General features: G+C 41.0%; 1 protein-coding gene across 3 annotated transcripts in view; it reads left to right on the top strand.

Moving 5' to 3' along the window:
- The window catches only part of adcy2b (adenylate cyclase 2b (brain)), a 113,180-nt gene that overhangs the window by 84,838 nt on the left and 12,081 nt on the right, over positions 1-16,261 (top strand). For 2 of the 3 annotated variants that reach the window (XM_057354239.1, XM_057354240.1), the window contains exons 5-15: positions 405-553; positions 1,545-1,656; positions 6,430-6,557; positions 8,993-9,151; positions 9,497-9,629; positions 11,193-11,369; positions 11,462-11,505; positions 11,668-11,748; positions 12,243-12,312; positions 13,212-13,309; positions 15,726-15,810. In XM_057354239.1, coding sequence (XP_057210222.1) covers positions 405-553; positions 1,545-1,656; positions 6,430-6,557; positions 8,993-9,151; positions 9,497-9,629; positions 11,193-11,369; positions 11,462-11,505; positions 11,668-11,748; positions 12,243-12,312; positions 13,212-13,309; positions 15,726-15,810 — 1,236 coding nt within the window. The remainder of the gene's footprint in view (positions 1-404; positions 554-1,544; positions 1,657-6,429; positions 6,558-8,992; positions 9,152-9,496; positions 9,630-11,192; positions 11,370-11,461; positions 11,506-11,667; positions 11,749-12,242; positions 12,313-13,211; positions 13,310-15,725; positions 15,811-16,261) is intronic. The other variant, XM_057354241.1, reaches the window with a different exon arrangement.

Consider the following 16,261-nt stretch of genomic DNA (forward strand, 5'->3'; position numbering starts at 1 on the left):
TAACGCTTTAGATTACAGCCCTCAATGTATCGCGTAATTAAACAGAATTTGTTGGGCAACAAATTGTAACGATGATGTACATCTAGTCATCTACACTACATATTTGTATATATTTACTGTACATACCCTGTAGCCAAATGGAACAAGGAGGTACGACTCTTTATTCCCCAAATTTTGCATATTGTTCAGATACAGATACGTACTGTCAAGGTACATTATTGTTACAACTTACAATTCTGTTTAATTACATGGTATAGTACATTGCGGGCTGTAATCTAAAGCGTTACCCAGTCATGTGGCATTAATTTAGCATACTGTTCTTTAAAATGTCATATCACGTTTACATATTATTGCACTCATGTAAGTTAATGCATGACTAACACACGTCTGTTTTTAACCAATAGGAACGCCTTTTGCTGTCGCTGCTCCCCGCCCACATTGCAAGAGTGATGAAGGACGAGATCATCCAGAGGTTAAAGGGGCCAAACTTTGGCCAGATAGAAAACACCAACAACTTCCACAACCTCTACGTACAGAGACACACCAATGTGAGGTAGGACTTACTGTACAATATGAATACATACAAACTGTATCTGTGTGCTCAGCTGACACACATTAGACAGCCATATAATTTATATGTGCGGAATACAAGCAAGTCCTATTGAGTCGTATCTATAAGAGACTAGATTCTATCAAAATGTAAAAACAAACACAATCTTCAGCCAAACAGGGTAAAATACTGAAGAGGCACCTCATCCGACGTACAGTAAATGTGATTTCTTTTGTTGCACTGAAGGACATGGAATCCTGTTCAAAGCGATCTCTTTCAAAGCGCTTCTTTCTCCCCTTTAATATGTTTGTCATTTTTGAGGCAGGCTGATGAGAGACCTGCTCGATCTCACTGATTGAAGAACAGCGAAGAGGGCATCTGCATAATATTCATAAGGCTTTGTGCAGATAGGCTGCAATCCATATCTGACACACAGATGTTTTCCCATATACAGCACAACTCCATTTTATTTCACACATCAAAAGCCAAAAAAATGATGTTGCGTCTGAACTCAGTCATTTACTCTTACACGTTGAAGTCAGTGTGTAATGAATAGTTAAGGGATAGTTCACACAAAAATAAAAAAATATGATTTTAACATTTGTTTACTCTCATGTAATTCCAAACATGCATGGCTTTCTTCTTCAGAACACAAAAGTAGATATTTTGAAGAATGTTGGGAACCAAACAACACTGGCACTCATTGGCTGAATGAACACAAAACCACGGTGACATTTATCAAAATATAATATTCCCAAGGAATTGAACACCTTGATCTTGGTGTTGTTACACTAGTGCCACAGTTGAGTTTCAGGTGCAATTCAGACTTAATTTCACCGAAAAGAATAATATTCCTTTTTGGGCTGCACACCCATTGGCCGTATTAGATCACATGTTTTTAATGAAAATAAAGTGTGCCATTGCATTAAAATGCTAATTTGATGCTCCATACCAGTTCGCACAGCACTCATGAGTTTTCTCATATTTTCTGCAGCATACTGTATGCTGACATAGTTGGATTTACCCGTCTAGCCAGTGACTGTTCACCTGGAGAACTGGTCTACATGCTGAATGAGCTCTTTGGCAAATTTGACCAGATAGCCAAGGTATAGTATATATTGACAGACATAATAAAATAATGTCACATACGGTCAGGGCCGGCCCGTTGCATAGGCTGTCACGGCTGACGTGGAAAGAACCCAATTGCAGGCAGGCAGTGGCAATGAAGGGGTTAACAGATTTATTACAACAAACAATGAACAGAAACAAAACACCCACGAGGGGGTAACAAGGACACGACTAAGGTAAAAAAACTGAAAACAAAACACTTCCCTCGGTGGGGCAAAAACAATAGGACAAAATAATTAAACTATGACACGACACAACATCTAATAACAGGCAGGGAACAAGCACATTAAAACACAATACATAGGCACAGAGAACACTCACTTCGAGATGACTGGGGCACGAACGGACACACATACACAACGTAATCCACGAGCAACAAGACAAAGAAACATGAGGGTATATTTAGGGAAGACAAACGAGGGATAACGAGCGAGGGCAGGTGTGGAACATAAGACACGAGACGGAGACAATACAGGAAACGAGAGGGGCGGGGCCAATGACGAGACACTGGAGAGAACGTATATTATTGTCAAAAGGACAATAATATGTTTCTCTCCACACATAACCAAAGGCTTTGTCATGGCTCTGCTACAGGACCAAGAAAAACATGACTAAATGAAGCAGAGCCATGACAGAAGCCCCCCCCCCTTTAATGAGCACCTCCAGGTGCTCACCAAGGGGTAGACGGACGAGACAAGGCAGACTGAGACAGTGACCAAAACAGACAAAACAAAATCAGAGGCAGACAAGCAAGAATAACAAAGGGACTTGGGTGGGACAATAAAAACAACAAACATGGAAGGGGGGATGGGGGAACAAAAGAGTTCATGGGGGGAACAGTCTTAATCCCCGGCTGCGCTCGAGGGCGCGGAGTCCTGGGGGATTCTGTGGGGGAAGTCCTGGGGGGGACCGCTGCCGACAAGGCTGGGACCCGGCTGGAAGGCCGGCTGGACAGGGCTTGACGCCGACTGGAAGGCCGGCTGGACAGGGCTTGACGCCGGCTGGAAGGCCGGCTGGACAGGGCTTGACGCCGGCTGGAAGGCCAACTGGACGCCGGCTGGAAGGCCGGCTGATGTACCGGCTGATGTACCGGCTGATGTACCGACTGGAAGGCTGGCTAATGTACCGGCTGGAAGGCCGGCTGATGTACCGACTGATGTACCGGCTGGAAGGCCGGCTGATGTACCGACTGGAAGGCCGGCTGATGTACCGGCTGGAAGGCCGGCTGATGTACCGGCTGGAAGGCCGGCTGGATCACCGGACTGGACGCCGGCTGGATCACCGGACTGGACGCCGGCTGCACCGGACTGGACACAAGACTGGACATTGGGCTGGACACAAGACTGGACACCGGACTGGACATCGGCTGCACCGGACTGGACGCCGGCTGCACCGGCTGGGTTGGAGTCCACGCTGCCCGCCGCTGCCTCTTCTTCTTCCGCCGAGCCACCCGGCTGGTGGTCGGGTGATGGAAGGAGGTAAAAGGCACGGCTGGCTCCGGCTGGGACTCCTCGGAGGTGGATCCCCAAGACGCTCGCCTCCCCCGCTTGCCAACGAGGCTGGTGGACGATGGAGAAGCTGCCGAGGATGAGGAGGATGGCGTGGTGATACCCACAACCCCGATCTGCAGGGGACCGTCCTCAGGGATAGCCGCCAGCCCCGTGAGATGCTCCGCCATGGACATTCCCCTGGGCTCCTCACGATTCATCGCGAGTTCGACATGGTCCGCGAAGCCCAGGTGTCTCAACCGGCGCATCTCAGCTGGCTCAAAGGGTGCATCGAGGCAGCTGTTGAAGATTACCTTCAACTCTGCCTCGGTGAACCCTGAGTAGCGCGCGGTGGACAGTAAGTCCATGGCGAAGTCCTTCACAGGGGTCCCCCTCTGGCGGAAGCCAAACAGGACATGAGTCTGGCGGCTCCTATACGCCTCATCCAACTCCATGCCGCCCGCTGGGTTCTTAGTTTGGCTCGTGGATTCTGTCACGGCTGACGTGGAAAGAGAACCCAATTGCAGGCAGGCAGTGGCAATGAAGGGGTTAACAGATTTATTACAACAAACAATGAACAGAAACAAAACACCCACGAGGGGGTAACAAGGACATGACTAAGGTAAAAAAACTGAAATCAAAACACTTCCCTCGGTGGGGCAAAAACAATAGGACAAAATAATTAAACTATGACACGACACAACATCTAATAACAGGCAGGGAACAAGCACATTAAAACACAATACATAGGCACAGAGAACACTCACTTCGAGATGACTGGGGCACGAACGGACACACATACACAACGTAATCCACGAGTAACATGACAAAGAAACATGAGGGTATATTTATGGAAGACAAACGAGGGATAACGAGCGAGGGCAGGTGTGGAACATAAGACACGAGACGGAGACAATACAGGAAACGAGAGGGGCGGGGCCAATGACGAGACACTGGAGAGAACGTATATTATTGTCAAAAGGACAATAATATGTTTCTCTCCACACATAACCAAAGGCTTTGTCATGGCTCTGCTACAGGACCAAGAAAAACATGACTAAATGAAGCAGAGCCATGACATAGGTGACATAGGCAGTTGCCTAGGGCGCATAATGACCAGAGGGGCGCCAGACGAGAGCGCAAAAACGCGACATGTGAACATCTTCTTACATCATGATTATGATTAACTATGATTGATAATCTTAACGCCTTAATTATGCACGTGTAACGGAGACCAGATAGTGTGGTCTGTTCATTACTTAAGTTAGACTGTGGCTTTGTGGTTAAAGCGTTTGCTTCCCATTCTGGACTCAATGCCTGTTTTAAGTCCGAATCCCATGCCATTATTTAAGAAAATCCAAAACGATACAATAAGCTTTTATTTGTGTCCCTACAGCATTTGCGCATAGCTTTACAAAATGTAAAAAAAACGTTCTCATTGACCTTTATCTAAATAATAATAATAATCAAATATTCGATTTAATAGCTCTATTTTTCAACTACAGTATTATTGAGAAAGTTTTATTTTATTTTCAGCGTTATTTTCAAACAATGAGTACGTAATTAGAAACATTTTTATTACAAATATTTTTTAGTTGTTTTTTATTTACTTCCTATTTATGTTGATCACAATTCATGTTATAATAAAATAAATATGAATTTTGCTTTTAAAAAAAGTTAATTTTCAGATTTTTTTATTTATTTATTTTGTATAGTATGGGCGCAATCTAAAATCTTGCCTAGGGCACCAACAGGGGCTGGCCCGGCCCTGCATATGGTACAGTAGCTCCATAAACAATTTAGACACTTTTAATGACTATTAGTTCTTAGATAACCAAAAAAATGAAACTGTTCTAGCAGAAAGAGGTTGGAGGTGAACTCTACAGAGAGTATCTCTCCAGGAGCAGGGTTGGAAACTCCTGGTTTATTGTGTCAGAATGGCCGAGCGGCATATGGTGCCAGACTCAGTAACATTTGGCCTTCTCAGATTGTGAGAATTCTAGTGTCCCAATGAAGGCTTGGGTTCAAATCCCACTTTTGACAATAGGCTTTTAGAGGGATGAACTTAACGTGTTTCAGCCATTACATTTGATGGGGTTTGTTGTATACATGTATTGCAGATACATTGGTACAAATCGCTCTTCTCGCCAAATGTTATGAGCTCTATGATGTATTTCCGGGGAATATGCTCAGAACCCTCGATTACTTCTGCCAATCGTATAGAGTTCTGTGCTACTACAGGAACGATAGTCACTAAAACAGCCACGGCTAATTTTGTTGATGCTTGTTTGCTTTATATACATATATTTATTTGTGTTTACTTAATGTTATAATGACATGTAAACTTATGAAACTATCATTTCGAATAAGGTAGAACAGCACTTTTATACCACTGCTGTGTGCAGCATCTGCTAAATTTAAAGTCCCAGTGAAATTAAAAATGACGATTCTTATTTTTTCATGAAATATTGCAGCGTCTATAGTAAATATCTTATCAATGTGGGTCATTTCCTTTTCAAAATTCATGTACCTTCATAATCTTCAGTTAAAATCTGAAAATGCACTTCCGCCCTGAAATGACGTAAACTAGATGGCTTTGCCGGAGCATCCGTTAGCTCCTCCCCTTCAACTGTCAGTCTGCTGTCTGCTTCATTTAAAAATCAATGCAACAGCTGTTTTTACATATCCAATCAATTCGCAGTGAAAAATGCAAGTCACTTGGGTGGCTCATTTTCTCCTTTGAAATTCCTTTTCACTCGGAAATGTGTCAAAACGCGGAAGTAAAAACCATCGTGACTTCCGGTTCACGGGGACTTCAACTATTTTCTCAGTTTTCTATTTCTCTCCGCTTTAAGTCTCCCCAACCGGAAACTGACGAGGGTTCTTGTGTTAAACACGGAGGTAACGCGTGCATATATTGGAGTCATAAAAAAATGTGTTCCATGTAAACACTGCTATCGGCCACAATGACTGAATGTGCCAATTTGAAGCATGCTACTAGCAATTTAGCCGCATTAATGGCATTGCTGATCAGGCTTCCAAAACGTAAGGCGCCAGACTCAAGTATGTTTGAACTTCTCAGGTTATGAGAATTCTAGTCTCCAAATGGAGGTGTGGGTTCAAATCTTATTTCTGACAGTTGGGTTTTGGAGAAATTGACTCAGCCATCACATGTTTGTTTGTTTCTGTTGGTATGTATGTCAATTCAATGAAGTATGTCTAACATTTTAACATCTAGGTTGCTTTTTAATTATTTCTTTGTAGGACAATGACTGCATGCGGATCAAGATCCTGGGTGACTGTTATTACTGCGTATCTGGGCTGCCTGACCCTTTGAACGACCACGCTAAGAACTGTGTGAAGATGGGGCTGGATATGTGTGAGGCCATCAAGTAAAAGAGGACTTTTCTCAAACACAGATCACCTTTTATTACACTGCCCTGTATTTCATTCAGATCAGTTCTGGTCAATTGCGGTATGCTGTCAGATAGTTTCATATAATGACAAGCTTAGCTGTCAGGTACGATTTTGGGGGTAATGTCAATATCACTTAATTTGACTTTAACTCCAACTTGTATCAACGTGGAATTTTTATGTTTCAAACCGAGAAGCTGATAGAGGCCAAAGTCATGGATTTCAGCTTGACAATCAACTTTTTCCTCTACTGTGCACACAAGGGAAAATTTCAGCATATGAAGCGTTGTTTTCCACAGTTGTGATTCTGTGTACATTTTAGTTGCTTTGAAAATCTGGATAAACACATGCTTTGGGTGCCACTTACATGTAGCATCTATGCATAGTAAAACATGTTCAAGATAGGCAGCTCTAACCATAGCATAACTATCTCAAAACAATGTGAGGAGCCTTTGCAGGAACCCCTGTAGATCCTCCATATTAATACAAAAAACAAAGTTCTGCTCCCTTTCTTCATTCCCTTTCTCACCCTTTCTTCATTCTTTTGCCCAAATTCTGAGCGCCACACATGTTTAGATGCCACACCGTCTCCCACTTTCACGCAGCCATACACACACAAATCCATTTGAGGGGGTAATTGAGTACTCACCAATGTCGTATTTGTATTCTCAAAAAACGAGAGAGGAATGCTGTGTGACACACTGAAATGATCTGTCAGAAACACACACACCTTTCTGAAGAGGCGCCAGGGGCAGCGACGGCTCACTTTGTGCCCGAGGCGAGATTCTTTTTTTTCCCAAGTATACAGTTAGTACAGGATTTCAAGCAAGTGCTCGCCAAAAAGATGTATTTATGTATAGACCGTTTCATTAGAAGCGTGCGCCTGGACTGCAGTTAACTTCTGGTCTGTGTTTGGCTAGTGTCTAATAATATAACTATTTATATTATTATTTAGTTTATGTTATTAATTTATATTGTTATTTTATTGTATAATAATTTTATTAAATAACGATTTGTTTAATATGTCTTGTAGTTTGAAAGAAACTGTATGGTACATTGACATCTAGTGGTTGAGCTTGGTATCACAGTCTAAATTCAAAATTTTGGAGAGACAAGTTTAGCCAAGTAACGGTTCTTTTCGGTTTCTTTTGCTTGTTATCAGAAATAATCTACAGGCACTCTATTGTTTGCGAATGTGTACGGGAAGTTAAGGGCAGTCCACGAACACGCTCACATGTGCAGTAACGTTAGTTTATATTGTCTAATTTAAAACTATCTATAGTGTGTACCTTTCGATTGGAAAGAGGTCATAGGTGTTGGCTGATGGTTAACTGCCAAATTTAGTAGTATTTTTTATTTAAGTAAATAGATGACTTAAAGGACCGGTGTATAAGTTTTAGCGACATCTAGTGGTGAGGTTGTGAATTGCAACCAACGGCTCACTCCACCCCTCCTCCCTCCATTTCAAAGCACTACGGTGGCTGACACAGTACTAAGATGTCGTCACATTTTCACTTCTTTGCCGAAGGAGATTACGTATTTACAAATGCGCTCTATAGAGCAGTTTGTCCGTTTAGGGCTACTGTAGAAACAACATTTTTTTTTTTTTAGATTTTTTAGATTTTGGCGAATTCCATGCAAGAGGACCCTTCCTCCAAAAAATTACACACTGGACCTTTACCTACGAACATTATGCAACTTTTAAAAGTTTCATTCCAAACCAGCTTGGCTCGAATATCTTGAATTGGTGTTGCATATGTTAAATAGTACATTTATGCACCTTGCAGACACTTTTATTCAAACTGACTCACAGTGCATTCAAGCTATACAATGTTTTATTCACTGTGTGTGTTTCCTCAAGATAAAACCATGACCTATGCCATGCTAACACAATGCTCTACCGACTGAAGTATGCACGAACATGTGATGCTTCTGCAAAGCCATGCTTTATACCTAAAGCAAAACCAGCAGTATAATTTAATGCTGATCGAAGAATGGACCTTCTTACATTCACACAGCTTTATCTGGATGATGTCCAGAATGGTCTGTGTGCTGAATGAACATAGACACCAGACACACTCCCTCATGAAGCAACTCTTACTGCAACAGTCCTGGCACTTTCTGATATTTAGTTGGCTATAAATATTACTGGTGTTCTGCAGAGTTATGTGTGTGAAATATACCACGTGTTTTTTTTTTAGTATGGAGAGATTGAAATGTGTTTTTATGACAGGAAGAAAACTTGTTTGTGTTTCTAAACACGCTAAAATACAAGACAGACTTGTTTTGGCAAGCATTTTTTGGTTACATAATTTCTCTTTTGTGTTATTTCAGAATTACATTTTAAAACGTAAAAAATATGAAAAATATACCACGTCCAAACTTTTGACTAGTAGTTTATGTGTTATTTTAGAAAGGTGAGGGACGCCACCGGGGTTGACATTAACATGCGCGTCGGAGTGCATTCTGGGAATGTTCTCTGCGGCGTGATTGGCCTCCAGAAATGGCAGTATGATGTTTGGTCGCATGACGTCACCCTGGCCAATCACATGGAGGCAGGAGGTGTACCTGGGTAAGATCAGCCTCAGGCATATGACTTTTGTTTTTCCCCATTTCGTGATTTTCACATATTCGCTACAAGTGCTTCTGTCCTCATGAAGTGTTCTTGACGTTAATAGAAAAGCTTTGTTGAGAGTAACAATGAATGTGCTTTTGTGCTTGTGAGTGTTTTGTTGATTAACACATAATACAATGAAAAAAGCAGCTATAACATAACTCCTCTTTGTATAGGACAGTTCATTTTTTCTTATCGTAACTTCATTGTCTCGGCGAGCGTTGGAAAATGTGCGAACTACTTGTTATGCACCTGTTTTCATGAAGTGTTCTTTCATTGTGATGTTTGTGTGCTCCTCTCCAGGCGAGTTCACATCTCCTCTGTTACGCTGGAACATTTGAACGGGGCATACGAAGTCGAGCAGGGGAACGGACAGAGCCGAGACTCCTACCTGAAAGAGCATGGCATCATCACGTACCTAGTCATCAACCCGAAGGTAAAACATGACATGACGTACAGCTTCAACAAGTTGATTTATACTTAATTTCAGGTGTTTGTTATATTGTATATTTACTTGTTTATATTGCGCAAGTGGGTAAACATAATCATATCCAAATATTTGTTCCTTTTGTATTACTGTTGATAAATCACATAACAAGTTTCAACTGAAGCAGATATATTATTTTGTCATTACATTTAAATTCACCCTGAGCACCAATTATGTAAATTAGTCTATTTACACTTTGTAAATAAGCTAATTTGACTTTGTAGCCATATTTGACAATCACGACTGAGCTGCTTATCAAAACTCCTGTTCAATTTACTGCTGTAGTTCAACACAGAGCACAGATCCAAGCATCAAGACCCAGAAGATTCCAAAATATTCATCTCTTCAGATGTGTGTGGGCTTTACAGCCCACAGATATTATAATGCCTGGCACCATATACTATTCAAATAACAACGCCAATTCTTGTATTTATCCAGTACGTCATTTACTTTTCCACAACGGATTGGCCTGAGGTAACAAAAGCAGCAATGTTTTCTCATAAGAGACTCATACATTTATTTTCTGCTCTTTTTGAGCCTCTCAGCTCAAACATAACAGCCCACTGCCACCCACCACACTTCCATTATCATTACCAGATTAGAGTTTGGAGGGCTTTTCGCTTGTTTGGTTAGTTGTTGTCTTTTTTTATACACTTTGGCTAATGCCTATTTGCGTATGCAGTTTTTGACTCCAGTAAATGTTTTTTTTAGTCATGATGGCGAAAGGTAGAACTGCGTTGGACTTTAGAAAGACGGAATTATATAAATATACTGCACATGCTGATTATCTATCTATGCGAGCCCTCATTTTTATCATAATTTCATGAATTCTGTATTTCTGCGTGGTCTAATAAAAGATCTTCAACCCTTGTGTGGAGTTAAGGTCTCTCTGTTGTCTTTCTGTTTAATACAAAAAGATGTTATTTTTTATGTTATATTATATATGACAGGACAGGATAGGATGAGATTAAGATAAAATAAGATAGATAGGTGATAAAATAAAATAAAATAAATATAAACAAAAAACAAATGGCACCTTATAAAATAGGATGAGATGAGATGAGATGAGATGAGATGAGATGAGAAAATAAGATTATAAAATACGATAAGATAAGATAAAATAAGATGATAAAATAAAATAAATATAAACAAAAAACAAATGGCACCTTTTTTATAAATGTGATTTGGCAGAGATAAACGACAAATATGATCAATTTATGTTTATTTTAATTGGTATAAATTAAACATGAAATTTGGTACTTGGGATTAATTAATCATATTAAATTAAACATATTTTACATAAATATTTATGTCTGTATTGATTTAAAAAACGAATAACGCTATGGGTCCACCAGACGTGCAAACATTTATTTACATTTTCATTTCAATTTGATCCAGATTATTGTTGACATTCTATTAGAATAATATACACCAATAATCCAATAATATACATATTCTTTTTGTGTCTTGAGTTTCCATTGTCTTAAATCTTACTATTTTTTTCTCACTTAGGCAGAGAAACGAAGTCCGCTGCTCCCCTGCCGCCTTCGGCCCCTGTTGGACGGGGCCAAGATGAGGGCATCTGTCCGCATGACGCAGTACCTCGAGTCCTGGGGGGCAGTCAAGCCGTTTGCGAATCTCCACCATAGAGACAGCATGACCAATGAGAACGGCAAGATCAATACACATGTGAGTCAAGCGGAGGAGAATACAGAGATTCTGATTCATAGAAATGCAGTTGTAGAATCTATAGGAACGTTCATTTGCTATTTTTCTCACAGGATGTGCCGTTGGGGCAGTACAGTTTTCAACAAAGGTCAGAAAGGTCTGTTTTGTACTTTTTATTATTTATCATGCTTTCGTGATAATAAGCACAGTTTCAAGTGACTATTACTTCAGGACATTCACACGCTGACCTCATCTGCATTTCTAAGCTTGCTTCAAGTCTCTCTCCCTATTTCCATCCTCCCGCCTGACATCTTTTCAGAACAAAATCGCAGAAGAAGAGATTTGAAGAGGAATTGAATGAAAGAATAATTCGCACCATCCATGGCATCAACTCACAGAAGTGAGTACCCATAGTTCCCAGCATCTTATCTGTAAGACGGAATCCATGATTTCTCTGAAAGACAGCATGAGTAAGAGCCACTTTCAGTTTAACAAGGAAGAATTCGGAGAGCTTTCACTTTTATTAATCTATAATATAAAACACATCCGTCATAGGACAGTGCATTAGTGTCACATTGATAATCCATGAAAATTAAAATCCAATTTACACCTGAAAATAAGCAGGTCAGAACTACTAGCCATTATAACAAAACAATTATTAAAATCGTGTTTATTTCCTAATTGAGTAAAAAAACCAATGTATTCATTTTGCAAAATGCTGCCATTTCAAATAGTAGTTTCAGACTTTGCACCCCAGTGTACAATATTTTTTCAGCACAATGTACTTCAGAGCATTTCCTTCATTTATGCCACTAAACAAGCTATTATAAAAACCATTCAGAGCGACAGCAGCATTTAAATGATTTAAATGACTTCATGCTTTCTTTCCCCCAGGCAGTGGCTAAAATCAGAAGACATTCAGAGGATTTCTCTGTTCTTTCACAATAAGACCTTAGAAAAAGAGGTAGACTCCACCTTGAAACGCGTGATTAAATCACAGATGGATACAAAAATACAAAAATGCACAGATGTACAGAAAACCTTCACAACAGTTCACATTTTAATATTGATATCGTGTTTATTCAACAGATATGATAATAGTTTAAAGGGGGCATATGGCGCGAACACGTGTTTTTCTGTGTCTTTGGTGTGTTATAAGTTGCCCATGCATGTATTAGACACGTAATATTGAAAAATGAAAGTGTCGGAACAAAAGATGCATTCTATCTAAAAGCGATTGCTCACCCAGACCTGCCTGAAACGCCTCGTGTAACCACACCCCCACAAATCTACGTCAGTTCGTGGTATGATTTGACTAAGACCGCCCAAATGTACTGTATACGCAAGTAAGGTGGGCGTACCTGTCAGTACAATTGCGTTGGAACTTGATGTTCCAAATATGGTAAGAGGCGTTACATTTCCGTCACACGCTTGCAGTATTCGACCAATCACTACGCACTGGTTAACTGGCCAATCACAGCACACCTCGCTTTTCAGAGCCATGGGCTTTGTTAAAAATCTGCGCGTTTCAGAGAGGCGGGGCAAAGAGGAGATACAAACATGCACGGTATGTGGAAAATACAGCGTTTTTGAACCTTAAATCATGTATACACATTGCCTTACATCTAAAACAAACGATAATATTCGTTTTAGCCGCGTCATATGACCCCTTTAATTTAGCGCCTATTTAACATTTTGTCTTAAGAGCCAGAATGGTTCCAAACTTTCTCTTTCTGGCTCACTACACTTTTTTTAAGTGTGATACATTGATCAAAAAAAGAGAAAACACAAAAAGAACAAAATGAATTTGCACTGTTAGCAGTATATTTCTTGCGATGATATTTTACCCTTTTTTTGTTTCAGTACAGAGCAACAACTCTTCCAGCCTTCAAATATTACGTCACCTGCGCGTGTCTCATTTTCTTCTGCATCTTTGTAGTTCAGGTGTTAGTTTTGCCCAAGTAAGTATCACCTCCATGACCTGCACAACACATTCTGCAATTACTCGCACCCGCCGTCTCCCACAGCACTTAGACCGGGCGACCCATAATAATATTACAACATCTTTTGAGAGAAAAGAAGTGCGAGAATAGAGATTGAGATGATGGGAACGTCAATGAGCATCTGAAAACGACAGCCCTGAGCAGGTGGTTATGGATTTTGGTGAATTAGAGGACAGTCTGGTTTGAAAATAATGTCTCTCTTTGTATGAAGGCAGACAGGAAAATCTATGCAAGGCGTCGCCCTAGTTTACTGCTCGTGTTGTCTGAGAGCACCTTTTCTGCTTTTGTTTTTTTCTCGCCCTGTGCTCCTGACATTGATTTTATGCCACGTTTATGGTGAGATGTGGTGCTTTCGAATGGAGCTTAACGTTTACGTTCTTATATAGAAGAAAGAAATTTAATTAGAGGTGCTTGTAAGGAAATCTATTGCTATTTGGACAAAACTCTAACCGTGAGCGTTGAACTACAGAAAAACTTAACAGGAAAAAATGAGACTTTTCTCATGTTCAATCAGTCCAGTAAGAAACCACCTAGCGACTACCCAGAATGCATAGCAACACAGTAAAACCACTCAGAACTAGAGCTGAAGATCTTTGCCCGAACCCGACGGACTCGACGTGACCCGACGGGTTCGGGCTAAATTTCTATCATTTTACACGGGCTCGGGCCGGGCTCGGGCTTGCGCGGTAAATGAGCGGTCATGTGATGCGTTCCGATTAGCGCGACAAAGATGCAAAAATGGATGCTGAGGGTTGCAACACATTCTCACTCCCGACTCGTCACATATTTATGCTCGGTCAGCGCCCTTCGGCGTCACTTTTGAACGCGCAGGGTACTCCTTTGACGTCGTTTTTCGACGTGAAGGGCACGCGAATTTCACCGTCATTATGAAAATGTATATTAGATATAATTTGCAATGATGATGTTTCGGGGTTTAATTTAAGTTTAATGGCCAGGATAATTGCATTTACATGACACTATTCAGACAGTTTGAGCAAGTAATGTTTATTGAATGTTTAAAACAGTTTATTTATCGTAAACACATAATACAAGCAGTCACAATGTCGTTCAAAAATACAGATATTCCAAGGGTACCAACGCGAAACGATCGATTTGTATGAGTAACAGATGCGAAAGCGATCACCATCCGCCGTAAATCTCAAATCCAGTGAAGAACGACGTTCAAAATTTGCTGCCAGAGGAAGTTACGTCAGCTTCGATGCCATTGGCTTTCCCGTGGCTCGTGTCCGATCGCGTCATTTCGTTGGCTTTGAACGTGAAACGGTATTGGCTCCCGCAACCGACTGCATCTAGCTGTTCCGGTTTATCTTTTGAATGGGAGCCTCAGCCGAGTTCATGTATTCACGGACACGCACGGCATCTCCATTGTAATGTTATCGCAAGGCTTTGGTGCAAAAAGGTATGCGAAACAAGTTGTTTGTTTAATTTTGTAATGCTTTTGGTCAGTTTGTGTAATAAATACCTGTGACTGTACTTTTATTCGCGTGTTGTGTTTTATATGGCTGAGAAGTGGTTAGGGTTAGGTTTAGGATGAGGTTGGGGTTAGGTGCTACAAAATATTAAAACCATAAATAATTATGAAATGCTAAGAATTGCACGCATCTCGGTCTGGAGCATTTAGAAAACAGCAACGCAGTTCCCTGTTCGTCGAAAAACAACGCCAAAGGGGTACTCTGTGCGTTCAAAAGTGACGCCGTGGGGCGCTGACCGAGCGTAAATATGTGACGAGTCGGGAGTGAGAACGGGTTGGCTGAGGAGGTGAAACGGAGGCTTGCCTCTGGCGATTACGTTTTGGTTGCACCAGCAACTAAAGCAAAGTCTGAGGTGTGGAAAAGTTTTGACCATGTGCATAATGAGAATAATGAGCCAGTGGGATATGTGAGATGTTACGATGTTACAGAGGACTTATTTCTTTCTTCCAACATCCAAGTGGCCTATAGCCTACGTTAGTCATTAATAAATTATGTTAAAACATGTATAAATGACTCATTCTTGACAAAAAGCTGTGTGCGTGCGCACATTTGAATAGCCTAATGTCGGGCTGTAAACGGGTTCGGGCTTTTAAAAAGCTGTCAATCAAAATGTACTTGTCGGGCTCGGGCCGAATTCTGTCGGGCTCGGGCACTGTCGGGCCTAACTTTTAAGGCCCGAGTACAGCTCTACTCAGAACACCTTAGTTTCATAAAGGCGAATGTCAATCGAGTTTTTATTTCTGTTCTATTAATTCCCTTACTTTTCATGTAGGTGAATGCATGAGTGCACAAAGAACTTGCGTGACACATTCACTCAATGGCATTCATGGTTACATGTGCCATTGAGTATCAGTGACGATCAGAGATTTTGTCTCTTACAGAACTATCGTTCTTGGGATTTCATTCGGAACGGCCTTCCTGCTGCTCACCTTCATCCTATGCATTTGTTTTGCCGGTCATATACAGGTAAGTTGGTCTTGCGCTTTCAGGAAATCTAAAGCGGTTTCCTTTGGGAGACTTTGAATGACGGCTCGTGTTCTCCAGTCAGATGCAGACGTGTTACATGCATTTCTGCTGCTGGAGGAAATTGCTATGTGTATTGAAATGTCATTCAATAAGTAGAGGTTCCTGCACATTTAAGACCCTCATCTTGTTAGAGAAAATGCCATACCGGGAGGAAAAAACACCATATCACAGAAAGATTTCTGTGAAAGAAATTTTCTTGCTTTAGTCTGAGGAACAGCTGTTTTCAGCTCTTAGACAGACAGCGCTTTCTATAATCAAATTATGAGCCACTTTGGACTTGTGGAACTTAAATGGCTTAAGTAAATGTCACCTATATCTCTTTCTGTCTCTCTCTCTCTGTCTTTGTATATCACTATAGCTTCTTAGAGAGTAAAATGTCTCATTTAATATT

Source organism: Triplophysa rosa, linkage group LG16 (genome assembly GCF_024868665.1).
Source record: "Triplophysa rosa linkage group LG16, Trosa_1v2, whole genome shotgun sequence".
In the NCBI taxonomy this organism is placed as follows: domain Eukaryota; kingdom Metazoa; phylum Chordata; class Actinopteri; order Cypriniformes; family Nemacheilidae; genus Triplophysa; species Triplophysa rosa.